This window comes from Globicephala melas, chromosome 3 (genome assembly GCF_963455315.2).
Source record: "Globicephala melas chromosome 3, mGloMel1.2, whole genome shotgun sequence".
NCBI classification, from domain to species: domain Eukaryota; kingdom Metazoa; phylum Chordata; class Mammalia; order Artiodactyla; family Delphinidae; genus Globicephala; species Globicephala melas.
Window position 1 is genome coordinate 37648807 of NC_083316.1, and position 17982 is coordinate 37666788.

At 39.1% G+C, this 17982-nt stretch overlaps 1 protein-coding gene across 1 annotated transcript in view; it reads right to left on the bottom strand.

Moving 5' to 3' along the window:
- Nucleotides 1–16944, bottom strand: part of HCN1 (hyperpolarization activated cyclic nucleotide gated potassium channel 1) — a 432442-nt gene extending 415498 nt beyond the window's left edge. Inside the window, exon 1 of the mRNA XM_030881974.2 lies at nt 16407–16944. Within this exon, the coding sequence (XP_030737834.1) occupies nt 16407–16816 (410 nt within the window). The 5' untranslated portion in view covers nt 16817–16944. The remainder of the gene's footprint in view (nt 1–16406) is intronic.
- Nucleotides 16945–17982: the final 1038 nt, after the last annotated feature.

Consider the following 17982-nt stretch of genomic DNA (forward strand, 5'->3'; position numbering starts at 1 on the left):
CTCCTCTACTATTTGGTTATACATTGGGTCAGATAATATAGGAAAAGCTTGATTCTTTCCTTTTACTCACCCAGGTTTCAAGGTAATGAATTGGGTCCCTATGAGCTTCAGTGGGTAATGATTTCTTATATTATTATGAACTTAAATTTAAACTTCTATTAAGTTTGAACTCATTGAAATTCTTATGCTTTTCTGAAGCCCATCTTGGCTTTTTTCAAGTTGACTCATATTTTTTAATATTACCCTGGTTCTCTTTGACAGCTTCCCTACTACCTGGTATGTTAAATTGTTCCAGGCCCTTAACATGTATTTCCTGTCACAAACCTGGGAACAGCATTTTTCCTCTTCAAATGACTGCAGAGCTCCCACTACTGTGTTATGCAAATCCCATCTCAGTTTCAGCTGTTCTTCCAGCAAATACCTGTTGTTTATGCGGTAGGTCTACCTGTCCTCAGGTCTATCGGATGACTTTGTTTCCCATTACTTCCTTCCTTTGACGTACATGGAGGTTCACAAAACACAAGTCTTGCAGTTGTCACAGGTCAGTCCCAACTACTTATCTTTTAGGTTCAAGGGACAGTTTTCCTGTAAAAGTTGTCCAATGTGTTTTTCATTTTGCTCTCTATTTGCTCTGCTTTTTAGGTGCAAAAACCAAATTATCACTGTCTTCTCAGATTCAAGTTCCCTTTCCTTTTGAAAATTATGTCAACTTCAATTTTCTTGTATCAAGATATATGATATCCTTTCCATTAACTACACAAGGATCAATTTAATAGTGCTTACTCAGAAAATTTTTGGTTGGAATTTTTGTTCTTTGGTGAACACAGTAAAAAAAAGCTACTTACCACAGAGCTAAAATTCAAAATTAATCCTCTTTCAAAACACTGACTCAATCTTTTATTAATTATACCTATAGAGACAGTGCTAATTTTCCAACTCTATACAATAGGGCTTGAAAGGAAATGTGCACTGCTGTTACACCAAGCAGTGCGATTTGGCAAAAGTAAAAAAAAAAAAAAAAAGCTACATACAAGAAAGTAAATGTGTCATTCTTTCTTAATGTCATTACCCAGAGAGATATATTTCAACTATTCTGATGAAGACAGCATTGATTACAAAGGCAATGACATTTAAATAGTTTTTATAGGGCTGTGAAACAAGAGCCATCCCAAAAGATCCACAATATATATCTCCCCCAAATTTTTTAAACTACATAAAAACAAGCATTACAGTAAACAGAATTAATACAAGTATGTATATATGTTATTTTAAATGGCATAAAATCTTATTTCTAAATACATGTCTCTGTATGTCAGATTAAACTATCTACACTAAATTAGTTTCGTTGCAGGAAATATAGGGGAAAAAACCATCTGGTTGTTGGAAATTGTGTATAAAAATCAAGATTAAGGGGCTTCCCTGGTGGCGCAGTCCGCCTGCCGGTGCAGCGGACACGGGTTCATGCCCCGGTCGGGGAAGATCCCACATGCCGCGGAGCGGTTGGGCCCGTGAGCCATGGCCGCTGAGCCTGCGCGTCCGGAGCCTGTGCTCCGCAACGGGAGAGGCCATAACAGTGAGAGGCCCGCGTACCGCAAAAAAAAAAAAAAAAAAATCAAGATTAAGCATAATGTTCATAAAATTTCTTCATTCATTCATATTTATGAAGTGCCTACTTTGTGCCATGCATGCATCTAGCCCTAGGAATAAAATGGTTACAACAATAAAAAAAACCCTTCTCCTAAATTAGGCTTAAATTATAGATGAGGGTAGCTAATCAAATGAGATAAACAAAACATTTAGTATAATAAACTGTGAGAAGTTCTATGAAGAAAAGACAGGGCAGAGATATGGAGAATAACTGATAACCAGAGGTTTAGGATAGGGTTGAAATTTTACTCAGGTTATATTTGTTTATAATTTTCTATTATTATGAAAAGTATTTATAGGAATCATCCTTGTATCCATGTATTTACACGTGTCATATTTTTTTCTGTAAAATTAGGTAGGGGCCTATACATTTTCAAGGACTTTTTCTATAGGGTCAAACTGACATTTAGAAAAGTTTCAACAATTTACAGAGTCTTTGGAGTCGAATGTTGGAAAGCTTTCCCCCATGGCAATATTATTAAATAATTCACTAATATTTTTCTAGGAACTCTGATTTAAGTTATTTTTACCTTTTATAAATCTAAACCTATTTGGATTTAATTTTGTTGTAAACTGATAACAATGCATTTTACTCAGTTATTTTATTTGGTTAATATTACCTACTGTATAACTCATCTTTTTACATATAGTTTATATTTTTGGTTTTTGTAGTCAGTGGTATTATTTTCTATTAAATATCCTCAATCACAGTTGTTAACATATAGGAAAGTTACTGATATATTTTAATATATTTTTCTTATAATAAACTCTCTTAATTAACTTTGCAGGTAATGCTATCATTTATCAGTTAGTTCAATTAGCTCTTTCAGGCAGATAAATATCTTCTGCAAAAAAATAATTTAGCCTCTTCTCACCCCAAATATATTCTAGCTATAACTCTGTGCTTGATTATGCTGACTGACCCAACAACAGAATGATTGTCTCTATTCAATCCCTGTGGATGAGGTATCCAGCCTCAAAAGTGAACTAACTTGGCTGATGGAATTCTCTCCCTCTCAAGGCAAATCTGTCTAACTACAGCTTTAATTCTTAAATGTCCAAGCAAAACTCTGTCTTCCATGCATTGTTTTTAGTATCATATTTCTGTGTAAAAATAATAGTTCAAGAAGTCTTAACTTGGGGTCCGAAAATAAATGTGCTTGAAGGGAACCACAAACCTCTTAAAATCACAAACAAAAATTTTGTGAATACATGTACTTTTCTAGGCTGAGAATCCACAGATTTCATCTGATTCTTAAAGTATTCTCTGAGCCTGGAAGCCTAAGTGTCACTAACATAAATGGATAGCCAATGAATGATTAGTATAATCAATAATTAAGTTAATAGGATTCTGGGGTTATTTATATTATTCAATATATGTACAACCGTAACTAGGTAATTTTAGCACATATTTCTGCTATTTTATATATTTAAAAAAATACAACTGAATCCTGGACAATATATCTGTTTCTAATCTTCATCCTAATTCACTTACATGATTTTCCAAGACAAATACCAAATTTATTGCTCAGAACAAAGATTATTTTTAAAAATAATTATTTAAACAATGAATGACTCTTCTACAAAAAAAATAAGGAATACTCGTTCTCCCTAAAAATATTACTCATATAACCTTCAATATTCATTTTCTCAGCCTCTGTTCATGTCTCTCAAACAACCAAGATTGTATAATTTTTCATAAAGTATACTCTCTTTAAAAACTAACAATGCTAACATAGGGCAATAAGTGACATCTGCTCTAAAATGATGTAAAAAAGAATTTTTCCTTAAATTATATTTCTAAATAACCATTTTTCATAGACTATTAAATTTGACAATAAATAATAAATAGGTGATGGGGATTAAGAGGTACACACTTCCAATTATAAAATAAATAAGTCATGGGAATGTAATATACAGCATGGGGAATATACCCAATAATACTGTAATAACTTTGTATAGTGATGGTAACTAGACTAATCATGGTGATCATTTCATAATGTATAAAAATATTGGCTTACTTCGTGGTACCCCTGAAAACTAATATCATATTATAAGTCAATTACATTCCAATGGAAAAAAAATTGACCATAAAAAGGAAAATGAAAGAAATTAGCAAGTTATGAATCATCTTATTTGACTCATATATAACGTTTAACTGATCTGAAATAAGATCCCAAATGGCTTATGCCATTTACTGATGAAAATAAAGAGTAATGGGAAGGATTAATGGCAACTCAGTGTCATCAGAATTTTCCCTAAAAGCTATTTCTCAATGTTCGACACTGTAGCATTCTATACCAACTTAGAAGATAATACTGTTATATCTTGAAAATTTTGCAGATAGAAGATGTATTAGATGTTTTCCAATGCTAATTCCCTCATGAGTGAACTTTTTTCACAGAGCACACACAAACACGGCCACTACACATCAGGGCTTCTGCTGCCCAGACTTCCCTGAAGATAAAAAGAAAACAGAACAGCATATCATTTACATGGCCCTGCCTTCACTGACACATTTGCTAAAGGAATTCTGAAGACTGTCAAGCGTCTACTTAGTATTCTCCTTTCTTAAATAGTTCACACTCCTTAATTCTGCTCCAATTTTACTTTCATAATTTTAGCTAACACTTACATAGCATTAAGAAGCAAAGTATACTATTTCTAAGCACTACATATCTAGACACTATATATTCATAATACAAATATAAAATATGTATCTTCCCAACAACCCAATAAGATATATATATATTCTTTTCCTCGTTTTATAATTAAGGAAACTGAGGCCCAGATACTAAGGTGGTGGACTGGGATTCTGACCCAAACAGGCTGGCTCCAGAATCTGTGTTCTTAACAAAGCTATATGTCACCTCAAAACATACCCATAATCTTTTTTTAACAAGTAAAATAGCATTAAAGGATTATAAGAAGATTATAAGCTCCCTTCCTTTCACTCTACATGCCCACTTCTTAAACACCCTAATTTTTTCTTTTGACATTAAATTCACATTTCAAAAAGAAACTGATACATCAACTTTAAACCCTGCTAATTGCCAGTTATGGCAGATGAGGATTTAGCTTTCTTAGGACACCCAACCCTCATCTACCTTTCTCTTTCCTCCCAGAATAACTGGACCATAATCTTTGTTTAAATCAGTCAACCTTGTTTACTTTAAAATGGCCAGGTAAGTGTTATTCACTGCTGATCCAAGCATTGTAATTTTTTTTCCTTTTTTACACACCTTCAAATCATCCTGGAGTTGATAAAGATCTTTTGTTTATTTGTTTCTATTTAATGGTCTCAATAGGTATTCATATGAAGGTCATTGATATCTTGTTCCAAAGGATCTGTGGACCACCTATTAACACTACTTTTCAACTGCTGATTATCCATTTTCTCTCCCATGAAGGCCTTTCTCCAGAGGCCTCTGCTTTCTGGTCCCTGTCTAGACTGGTTTCCTTCAAGACCAGCTAGCTACTCAGGAGTACTCCTGGGACTTTCTTTCAAGGTTCTTCCTTGTGAGATCCCATATCCCGTCTTCTGTTTTCACGCTATTGGGTGTGATTCCTTGTTTTGCTGAAGCACATGATCCAATAACTTTGTAAGAAAGGATACATGGGTGGTTAATATTAGAATTCTTGAATTCTAATTGGCTTTCTTTAATCTTCATATTATGGCAGGGTACACAATTCTTTTAGATGTCACTTTGTCTCAGAATTTTGTAGACTTTGTCACACTATCATTTAGCTTACAGTATTTTCTCACTTCTTGAGAAATACTGTAAGCTTATAACTTTCTCTTAGGAAAGCTTTAGGGTTTTGTTTTCTTTTGCTTTTTTCTGATTCAGAGGTGTTCTGAGGTGTGTGAGGTTCCTGATGGGGTCTTTTCCTTTCTTGGAGCTGAGTGCTCTATGACTTTCTCAGAAAAGACGTTTCACTCCCTGCTCTCTGGAAAATTTTGTTTAAAATGTCTCTGTTAATCCCATATGTCCATTTTCACACTATGTTCTCATCTTGAAACTCCTTTTATGGAGTTTGACCTTATAAATTATCCTTTATTTTGCTTATATTTTCTGTTTTCTCTTTTTCTTTTTGCCCTAATTCTGAGAGATTTCCTAGACTTTACGTGCCAACTTACTACATCCTGGGTATTCTTTTCATAGCATATTGTTCTTACTGTACAGATAAAATATCTTTCTGAAGATATAACTTTTAGAGTATTTTTAAATAATGTAGAGTTTCCCCTTATCCCAAATGCTTCTTTGTTCTCGGCACTTTCTTTTGCTGTCTGACTTAGTTTTTCTCTTTTATGATAAAGACTTTTCTCAAAAGTCCTGTAATCTTTTGCTTTTAGATCATATCAGATGATGTAATACCAAAATATACATACAGTCTCTGTGTACAAATGTGAGGCTTTTTGCAAGGTCATTAAGTAATAAATAAGAATTTTTATTGGAAGACATTGAAGTGTCTCATCTCCCATTGGAGGTATTTTTTCCCCAGTGTCCTGCCTGGGGAGAACTGACCAGGCTCCAAGCATTCTGATGTCAGATTAAGAGTTCTAATGATGAAAAATCTGAAAGAGAAATTAAGGAAACACTCCCATTGAACATTACAACAAAAAGAATAAAATACCTAGGAATAAACCTACCTATGGAGACAAAAGACCTGTATGCAGAAAACTATAAGACACTGATGAAAGAAATTAAAGATGATACAAACAGATGGAGAGATATACCATGTTCTTGGACTGGAAGAATCAATATTGTGAAAATGACTATACTATCCAAAGCAATCTACAGATTCAATGCAATCCCTATCAAACTACCAATGGCATTTTCCACAGAACTAGGACAAAAAATTTCACAATTTGTATGGAAACACAAAAGACGCTGAATAGACAAAGCAATCTTGAGAAAGAAAAACGGAGCTGGAGGAATCAGGCTTCCTGACTTCAGACAATACTACAAAGCTACAGTAATCAAGATAGTATGGTACTGGCACAAAAACAGAAATATAGATCAATGGAACAGAATAGAAAGCCCAGAGATAAACCCACGCACACATGGTCACCTTATTTTGATAAAGGAGGCAAGAATATACAATGGAGAAAGGACAGCCTCTTCAATAAGTGGTGCTGGGAAAACTGGACAGCTACATGTAAAAGAATGAAATTAGAACACTCCCTAACACCATACACAAAAATAAACTCAAATGAATTAAAGACCTAAATATAAGGCCTAAATGAATTAAAGACTATAAAACTCTTACAGGAAAACACAGGCAGAACACGCTATGACATAAATCACAGCAAGATCCTTTTTGACCCACCTCCTAGAGAAATGCAAATAAAAACAAAAATAAACAAATGGGACCTAATGAAACTTAAAAGCTTTTCACAGCAACGGAAACCGTAAACAAGACAAAAAGACCACCCTCAGAATGAGAGAAAATATTTGCAAATGAAGCAACTGATAAAGGATTAATCTCCAAAATTTACCAGCAGCTCATGCAGCTCAATATCAAAAAAACAACCAACCCAATCCAAAAATGCGCAGAAGACCTAAACAGACATTTCTCCAAAGAAGATTTACAGATTGCCAACAAACACATGAAAGAATGCTCAACATCACTAATCATTAGAGAAATGCAAATCAAAACTACAATGAGGTATCATCTCACACCAGTTAGGATGCCATCATCAAAAAATCTACAAACAGGGCTTCCCTGGTGGCGCAATTGTTGAGAGTCCGCCTGCCGATGCAGGGGACACGGGTTCGTGCCCTGGTCCGGGAAGATCCCACATACCACGGAGCAGCTGGGCCCGTGAGCCATGGCCGCTGAGCCTGCACGTCCAGAGCCTGTGCTCCTCCACAGGAGAGACCACAACAGTGAGAGGCCCAGGTACCGCCAAAAAAAAAAAAAAAAAAATCTACAAACAATAAATGCTGGGGAGGATGTGGAGAAAAGGGAACCCTCGTGCACAGTTGGTGGGAATGCAAATTTGATACAGTCACTATGGAGAACAGTATGGAGGTTCCTTAAAACACTAAATGTAGAACTACCATATGACCCAGCAATCCCACTACTGGGCATATACCCTGAGAAAACCATAATTCAAAAACAGTCATGTACCACAATGTTCATTGCAGCTCTATTTACAATAGCCAGGACATGGAAGCAACCTAAGTGTCCATCAACAGATGAATGGATAAAGAGGATGTGGCACATATATACAATGGAATATTACTCAGCCATAAAAAGAAATGAAATTGAGTTATTTGTAGTGAGGTGGATGGACCTAGAGTCTGTCTTACAGAGTGAAGTAAGTCAGAAAGAGAAAGAGAAAAACAAATACCGTATGATAACACATGTATATGGAATCTAAAAAACATTATGAAGAACCTAGGGGAAGGACAGGAATAAAGATGAAGACGTAGAGAATGGACTTGAGGACACCGGGAGGGGGAAGGTAAGCTGGGATGAAGTGAGAGAGTGGCATGGACATATATACACTACCAAATGTAAAACAGATATCTAGTGGGAAGCAGCCACATAGCACAGGGAGATCAGCTCGGTGCTTTGTGACCACCTAGAGGGGTGGGATAGGGAGGGTGGGAGGGAGACGCAAGAGGGAGAAGATATGGGGATATATGTATATGTATAGCTGATTCACTTTTTTATACAGCAGAAACTAACACACCATTGTAAAGCAATTATACTCCAATAAAGATGTTAAAAAAAAAGAGTTCTGTACTCACTAAGGAGACCCTTACTTAATCCTCCTAGTTTCAGCCTGGCTTTCCTGGAAATTCTCTCTTAACTGCTCCCTTTATTTCCTGAACACTTCTGCAGTTCAATGGTGAAGGATTGTATAAGTAGAATAATTTCTCCATTAGCTTTCTTTTCCAAAATGTTTTATTTTCCAAAATGTTTTTGAGATCTCTTGTTCTCTGCTTTCTCCTCTTTCTTCTAGTTGTCTATGTATTTTTGTGTTTTTTTCACATTATTTTGGGATGGTTTCGGGAGGGAGGAAGAATAAATGATAAGGTCTAACATACTGTTTTCCCACAGGTGTGGAGAATTATTTATATCGGCAGCCTCGTTTCTTTTTAGGTAAAAGAGTTGGAGTGACAGAATCAAGATTCCAAAGAGCTGAACTCCTGGCCCAGTTCTTACTATCTATCTATGTCACCAGGTTTATGCTGCTTAACCTCCCTGCAGTTTCATTTAGTCCTCTGTATATTGGGCAGGAAAATGTAATAGTTGGGACATGTACCTGCAGGTGGCAACAGGAGGGGATGCCAACTATTGCTGTAAGGGAAGAAACAGCTTTCTTTATCTGGATTTATTAATGTAAAGAATAAATGTGGCACACTCTGGTTGGAGACTAATTCTTTGCCCATTCATTCAGTAATATTTTTTAAAAGTCTGTTATGTTGACCCAGAAATTTCACTTCTAAGATAAATGAAAATACACCTCTGCACAAAAAATATATAACGGTGTTCATACCAGCAGTATTCATAAAACCGAAAGCTAAAAGTAATCCGGATATCCATCAACTGATGAATGGATAAAATTTGGTATATGCATATCAAAACAAAGTACTGAAACATGCTGCAACACAGACGAAACTTGAAAACATTATGCTAAGGGAAAGAAGCCAATAACAAAAGGTTACATATTGTATGATTCCACTGATATGAAATTTCCAGAATAAAAAAAGAATTCTATAGAGGCAGAAAGTAGATTAGTGGTTGGACAGAGCTGTGAGGGGAGGAAGGGAAGGAGAAAGACAAAAGTGAGCGCTAATTGGTATGGAGTTCCTTCTTAGAGTGATAACATTTTCTAAAATGGATTGTGGTAATGGTTGCACAACTCTGTGAGCATACTAGAAAGCAATCATTCCCTTTAAATGAGTGAACCGTAACGGTAGGTAAATAATATCTCAAAAAAACTGTAAAAAAATAAAGCATCTGAGAACGCTTAGCAGGAAAAAAAAGTATATTATGTGCATTTTTAGGGCATTAGGAATATAAAATTGAATAATACTGATGAGGTTGTGAGCTTGAATTATAGTGGAGGGACATACATAAAATATAAATTCTGATGAAACAAGAGGCCCAGAGAGAAAATAAAATGGGGAGTGGTGGAGGTGAAGGTGATCACAATGATTAAACTGAAATCCAGATGACAAGGAGAAACAAGCTATGATGCAGAATGACAAAAAGTGAAAGGAGAATTTTCAGGCAGTGGGGTTAAATGTCACATCAAACTCTCTGTGGCAGGAGAGAACTTCAGCTGGTTCTAGGAGCTGAAAATTTACCCTGGTGGCTGACGACAGGGAGGAAGCGAGTGGTGTGTGACGAGGTTGCCCACATAGGTTGAAATTATGCAAGGTCCCGTAGCTCATGTAAGGTTTGTCAAATGTATTCAAGAGTAATGGGAAGACGGCCTCAAAGGACTGTAAGCAGCGCAATAACATCATTAGACACTGGATAACAGGACATGACATAAGATCTCTCTTACCACTCTATGTACTCTGTGATGAATAGAACGGAGGACAATTTTGACTTTCCGTCCTAAAACTGCCTGTGAATACCTAAACAGGAACATCAGCACTGGTGAACCCACGTCACTTATACTTTTAAGATGTGTCTCAATTGATAGCAGTATTAATTGGTAAAATCAACAGGTACAGAATATAATGAAGAAAAGTCATGCACAAAGATGTTTGCTGCAGCACTGTTTACAATACTGAAATACTGGAAACAAACCTGAACATATAAAATTTGTAAACAGTTGCTAACTCTATGTGTATGTAATTAGCCTTACTTCTTTAGAGTTATAAATAACATCTTGAAAATAAAAACACGTCTATGTAAATAAGATTGTTAAATTGTAAATCTGAGGCATGCATAATTTTGCTACCTTGCTTTAACTGAGTGGTCAATTATTAGGTCAAACGGTTGAAGAATATTACGAGGAAATTAATGAATAAACTTGAAAAGGGTCACAAAATCAATTTTTTTTTTTTTTTTCTTTTTGCGGTACGCGGGCGTCTCACTGCTGTGGCCTCTCCCGTTGCGGAGCACAGGCTCCGGACGCGCAGGCTCAGCGGCCATGGCTCACGGGCCCAGCCGCTCCGCGGCATGTGGGGTCTTCCCAGACCGGGGCACGAACCTGTGTCCCCTGCATCGGCAGGCGGACTCTCAACCACTGCGCCACCAGGGAAGCCCCACAAAATCAATTTTTATCACTCAAACTTGGGTGAAGTGTGTCAGATAAATGAGCATTTATCAGATGTCCCTTGTATACAGATGTCCCTTGAACAGTTTCTCTCTCTCTCTCTCACGTGTGCGCGCGCGCGCACACACACACACACACACACACCACACACACAGAGAATTAATAGAGCCATGAGGTTTATTTTGCAAAAACAGAAAATTCCAGGATGAACCAGGAAGCACCGCCATTTTCCCCTGATTTTTTTTTTTTTTTTGGTGGAGGGGGAAATAATGCTAAGTTGTGCATTAAGATGCCTTCACACACACACACACACACAAAATTATTTTTAGAAGAAAATGTAAGTGAAAATAGTTTTTTATCCTAGTGTATGCAGAATTTTTCTTATTACCACTACCTCTCGTCCTAAAATATATGGTGTCAGCCTAATTCATAGTTTGCTACTTCTTTGCCCAACGTGATAAAATGAAAATTTGTCACAGACCCTGAACATGTTCAGTACTCTTCCTGCAGTGCTGATGGTCTGCCATAATTTGTATGATACTTACAAGAAACTCTATTGGAAAGTCTTCATCCTAAACCCAATTTTTGTCTCCAAGTAAGGGAGTGAATTATCTGCTAAACATAAGAATTACACTCAGGATAGCAAAATGCTCCCATCAGGATCACAGATATATTTTGCTTGCCTCATACTCACTCGGGGACACGGGTTCATTGAGTGGAATAATGCAGAATTACAAATACTATTTAATTTGTTTTCTGGTGTTGGTGTTATTTTGAGTTCTGGTTTTCGATCAAGCAGATATAGTTTAACTAGATTCTGTTAAATGACCCTATGATAACAATGGTAAGTAATAAATGGTTCCAATGCATTTGAAACTCTTTCATTATTATTCACCATGCAAGTTCATAAATACAAGCCCACATAATTAAATATGAATTGGTAAAAGTGCTTCTGCCCAATGACTCAATTTACACCATGTCCCCAAAAGTAGGTTTAAAGGCAAAGTTGCTCAGAAAAAAAATGGAAAATATCATGTAATATTTTAATAGTATGATCACTATATCTATTAACTGCAATTAAATAATGAAATATTTAATAAAATTTAAAGTTTTATAGTTTACATGTATACTAAGAAAAAGTAACTGAATAAATTCATACCTCCGAATCTTTCAAATAGTTTCACTTTAATTGGGCCTAACAGTTGCTAGAGCCACTAAGAAGAACTGAATTGAATTTATAAGATATAAAAAGGTTCACGTAACAGGAAAAAAAGTAAATTCTTACGGTCAATTTTGGCTGTGTTGATATGGAAAGCACATAAAATGAGCATTGCTGGGAGAATACAGTGTATTCAGCACAAAGATAACATAGCAGTAGGCTAATTAGTCCTTAAACCCCAGAAGGTTGAACTGTTTTCTCAGGAGAAGCTCCTAGAAACAAGCGTTCTCTCTCTGACTAACTGTTCTATGGAGGAAGCTTCCCTTCACTAATGAACACATCAGTGATCTCTGACATCAGCACAGTTGTAGATGCAACATGAGGCGGAGACGGAAGCCCAGATACAGCAGAATCTTCAGGAAGTGACTCCCATCTCTAGAGTCCTTGTGTACTTACGACACAATAAGCTTTTCACAGTTATTCACACTAATTGATGAAAAGCAGTGGAAGAAATAATGAGTCAAGATATAAAATTTCCTCCCTTACCAGAGGCAAGAGGTTTGCTGGCAATATATATGGAATGGGAGCATTATTTTTAAAAAAAGTACTTATGTAAGCATGATCCAACAAAATAATGTCAGAATCTCTGAAATGACAAATAATCTGTTGATAAATTCTTCTAAGGTAAATTACTCACGTAATAACAAACATCCACAAAAGTCCTCTAGCTATTCTTTCAATGTACTTGAATGATTATATCATAACTATGGATTGGCTATGAAAGCACAATGCTTGACCAGTGTCACTTTTTTATTTAATGAATGAAAGGTAAAGTTTTAGCTAATAAATGTAAAATCACTGTTAGTAATCTCAAAATCATATTTAACCTTCAAATTAAATTATTTGTGTGTGTGTGTGTTGTTCACATGAAACTCAGTAAGACTGAGACCATGTCCTCACCACACAAAAATCAGTGTAATCTTATTTTTTAAGTAACTATATTTTCCCTAGTTTGGGTGATTATATACCATGGGATAAACAAAAACATACAATTTTTTTTTTTTACTAAATTCTCTAGCTCCCCCCCCCAGCTATTTCCAACAGTATTGATGGTATTTGACGCCTCTTTAGTCCCTGAAGGTTTCTAACATCATCCTCCCCTGAGAAGGAAGGGAAATACAGGACCTCTGCCCTACTTACACCAGAGGTAGGAGAAAACTACCCTCCAGACACAGCAATAGCACTCTTGGGCCCAGGCGGGTGAGAGCAACACCGAGCTAGCTCTCTGGGAGTCTCAGTGGGAGCACAGCCCTGCTGCCTGAGGGAAGGAGAAAGGAGCCTGACTTAGAAATCAATCATCCTGAGAAGGGACTAGACCTCTAGCCACAGCGTTAAAGTCCTGACATGCCCTGGAGTGGCAAACTCATGCTACACTCAGCAGTGTGGGGCTGACCAAAGAGCTGCCTGCAAAACTTAGCTGGCCCTGCAAAGGCTTAGGATAGTGAAGGAAAAAGCCCTGGGTATGTTTAATTTCTGGTATCTCCCCCGTTCTCCATGGAAATGTATTCTTAAGTGTCACTTTTTCAGCCACTAGATGATTACTGAGCTTACGTTTGGCATTTGTATGAAACATAGCAAAGCACTTCCCTGAAAGTGTCTTCACCAGGGAAGGGTCTGAGGTGAAGAGATCATGACTATAACATTTCTGTTGTGTGGGTGATTACTCCCATATGGCTTTTCCTTTAGGAAAAAAAAAAAATACTGCCAGAATTGTCTTTCTTATTTTTGCTTTTTTCATTATGTTATCCTGACATGTTATAGATTTTGAGAAATCCTATATTGGTATTAAGATCATGTAAAGACACCAATGAAATAATAATAAGACTTAAACATATGCAAGCAAGTATTTATATTTCTTCCTTAGTTTGTCGTTTTAGAAAACCGGTGTATATAGTACTTGTGAGTTTTTAAATCTATTTTTTTCAGATTCCTTCCAGTTAAAAACCTAAATCATAGTAGCTGTTTAATTTATGTCTATCATTTCCTTTTTCCAATTATGCAAGGGAAAATCAAATATTCCAAACTGTTCCACAGTAGAGTTTGTTTAAGGTATTAGAGCACTCTTTAATCATCTCTCATTTCTTTAAAATGCATGATAAAGTTAAACCATCAACTGATTTCAATTTCTTCCTCTGTTTAGTAACAATTTTTTTTTGTTTTAAAGAGATATTTTGTCTCATATGATTCATTTGGGAAAATGTGGAGAATCTTTAATTTCATGAATTTCATTCATTCAAAAGATTTTGGCACAGTATGCCGATTCCTGAAAGGTGGCCCCATGGTTTTTATGTAGTAACTGATGAAAGTTTAATTATTTGATATAGTCTACCATTTTGAAAAAGTGTAGTCTCTTTTCACACTGTTCAAGAAATAAAAGTATCATAAGTAACCATTTAATTGAGTGTGAAATTAAATAAACAAAGTTTAGCATTTTATTTGCATGTAAATATTGAACTACATATATTTCTGGAAAGCTATGCTTACTTTTCTTATTAAGACTGAAGGCTGTTTCCATGTAAAGTTTTTTCATGAAAAAATTATAATATGGGTTGCAATATACTTCCATTGAAGACTGAGGTACAGATAGTATTCTACATTTTATTTCAACCTTTAAAATTCTAAAGAACATGAAAATCTTATATACCTTAGAACAGGGTCATTCATAAGTTTGTTTATAAGTATCTAATGGAGGAAATATGTTTGATTATTTAGTAGATCCTTTTCATATGAACATTTTTTCTGTCAAACTCTTCATTTTCCATAGACTATAAATGTTGTTAGGTTTTATAAGTCCTCCTTTGGACTTTGCTATGTGGTTCTGCAAGTAAGAACCCTACACATTCCACACTTCCTAAAATCCATTCACCTTATTCATAAATAATAGTGGCTACTTATTTCTGAGAATATATGTTGTGTATAGATATCTCAGAGAAGGTGAAGACAGTTAGTTGCTCCAAGGCTTTGTGTAGCAGGAGTATGGGTTTTCCATAGCTAATGTCATTCAGAACTGTGGACAGCTCCCATTAAGGCGTGGAGTTGAAGGCAATGTCCCTTAGCTTGTAAACATAACTCAAAGTAATGCTTCTTTTTATTGCTACATTCGTTGGCTGTTTAACAGCCGCCTATTAAAACTTCTTAGTTTGTGCACACACTGTTTTTCTTCTTTTTCCTTTCCGAACAATTTCAGCAATAAATGGATAGATAGATGTCACCCAGAGTTTTAATTTTGGTTTTTTTGTGGGTTTTTTTTTTTAAATTAAAAGCCCAGCCTTCTTCCGGCGCTAATATAACGTGACAGCAGGGTGTTCGCGCACTAATAAGAGGATCTACTTCACGACCTTCATTTGATAATCTCTAAACATGCTTATAACCGAATGAATACTTGGGCGACAAATAAGATCAGGAAATGTCTTAATTTTAATTCGCCGAAGTAGAGTTTCCTTGACAGCTGACAGCTCTCCTGCCCGTGTTCCCGAGTTGGGAAACGGGAAAGAAATTTCTGAAATAGACTAGTAGCCAAGGTCAAGAAAGGGTGTTCCTGTGTTTCAGGAAGGGGGCTCTGGAAACGCCCCCTGTCTCCGTTTCGGGAACTCGAGGCTTCCTGTCACGCTCCTGCCCCACCTGGCAGCGCCAGCTCCACTGAAATCTCAAGTCAGGGACTCTCCAAGCGCAAATTACCAATCCTCAGCCTGCCAGCCACTATCCTGAAGCAAGGCACTGAGGATACCCAGCGACTATAAGCGGTTGAGAGACAGACTAATAACACTCCCCACAGGCGAGAGAGGCTGGACCGGCTGGGACCTGTGAGTCACTGTCTCCGGTCGCCCCATCCTCTCCTCAAACCCAGGGGCGCCTTCTTCCCCTCTGGGAGGGACCCACTTCTTGGGGGAGTAGCGCGAGGGAGGGTGGCACCCCTAAGACGACTTTCTGGCCACTTTCTTACACTCTCATCTCCGAAGGGAAAGTTTCCCTGCACAACTTAGCATCCTCCCATCCGGGGGTCACCGTGGCCTTCTTCCCCGACCTGGCCCCAAAGTTCCTGAGGCAAAGCAGGAGAACCTCCCCGGGGTGCCCGGGCAACAGGAACACATCAGACAACCTCCTCCTAGGTGGAAACTAGTTGTGGAAGAGTCGAGCCTGTCGCCCGAGTGCAAGCCTCCGGCGGCGCCGCCCGCCGCCAGCCCGGCACCCCCTCCCCGCGAGTCCCCGTGCGCCCCCTCCCAAGAGCGGGGAAGCGCGTTTAAGGGCGCGCCCGGAAGGGAGGGTGGGGCGGCGACAGGGAGTCCTCACCTGAAATCGCTGTAGGGGTGGATTATCCAGAAGCCTGCAGTTTTAACCCTTTCCTGCTCCTTCTCCACCGCCTTCTGGCTCCCAAACATGCGGAGGGAGAATTTGTTGACCCCGGGCTGCAGCATGGAGGTGAACTGCCGCTGCATGAAGCCGTACTGCCGCCGGGGCCCCTCGGCGTCCTCGAAGCCCCCGGCCGGCTCCTCGCCGCCGCCGCCGCCGCCGCCGTCCACCTTGAAGCACACGGAATTGCCCTGCTCCTTCCCGCCGGCCCCGCTGCCCCCCGGCGGGGTGCCCAGGCGCTTCTCGGCCGCGGCAGGCCCCGCGCCCGTCGCGGGCGCCTTGGTGGGGAAGACGCTGTTGCCATCGTCCCGGCTGTTGGACGACGAGTTGGGCTTGCCGCCTCCTTCCATGCCCGGGGGACGCGGCCGGCGACGGCGCGGGCTCCAGACTCGCCGGCCGCCCAGCGCCGGGGACACGAAGCGGAGGGGGCAGGGGTCCGATCCGGCGGCCGCCGAGCCCGGCTGTCCGTCGCGGCGGCGGCGGCGGCGGCGGCGGCTTCTGCTTCCCGCCCGCGCCGCTGCTCGCTGCGCGCTTGGCTCCCGCCGCCGCCGCTGCCCTCAGTGGCTGCGCTCCCCGCTCCGGCGCGCCAGGTGCTGAGGCTGAGGCTGTCCGAGCGAGGCGAGGCTCCGCTCAGCCCTCGCGCGCCAGCGCCTCCCGGCGGCTGCCCTCTGCTGGCTGGAAAGGGAGTCTCCCCGCCCGCACGCCGCACGCTCTCCCTCCATTCTTGCTCCACTTCTGCCCAGCGTGACATTGAACTCAGGAGCCCTCGAGACATTTATTCGCACGTGTTGTGAGAGACTCGGTGTATGTTTGCATGAAAAAGGAGAGAGAGTCAGAAAAACAGAGGGAGAAAGACTGAGCCAGCGGATGTATATTTATCCAAAAGAAACAAACATCCTTGAACTCATTGAGACCTTGTCACATTGAATGCCTGTTTGAATGATGTTACAGATCGGGAAAGGGAGATAGGCTGGCTCTGCGTGCAGAAAATTCAGCGTACAGCTAGGTGTACATAAGAAAGTAAGATTTGACAATGGATGATAAATTTAATGAGTGGAAGTGAACTTGTGTGTGTGTGTGTGTGTGTGTGTGTGTGTGTGTGTGCACTTGAAGGAGAGAGGCAGACAGGGAAAAGAGACTAGATTCTGTGTAACCCAGGGTAATCAGCTGCTTGGGGCTTTTCAGATGAAGCTTTGCACCTAGGGACCGACAAATGACCTCCTTACACTTATCCTTGTTTATTCTCTCCGAGCTCGTTACGCAGAAGATGGGATTTCTTTTCTTCCCAAGGCCACTCACATCAATACGCAGGTCTTCCAGCGGCCAATACTGAAAGAAAAGTGTGTTAGGGAAACCTCACCAGAGCTGACCTAACTTTTCATGTTATGTAATCAATAAAACACACTAAGAGGCATGTATGTTGGGCAGTGTTCACCTATGCCTCACCAGGAAGCCAAGATGTCTTAGAATCTAGGCAGAATGTAATCACAATTTCAGACGGGGGAAAGTATTCTCA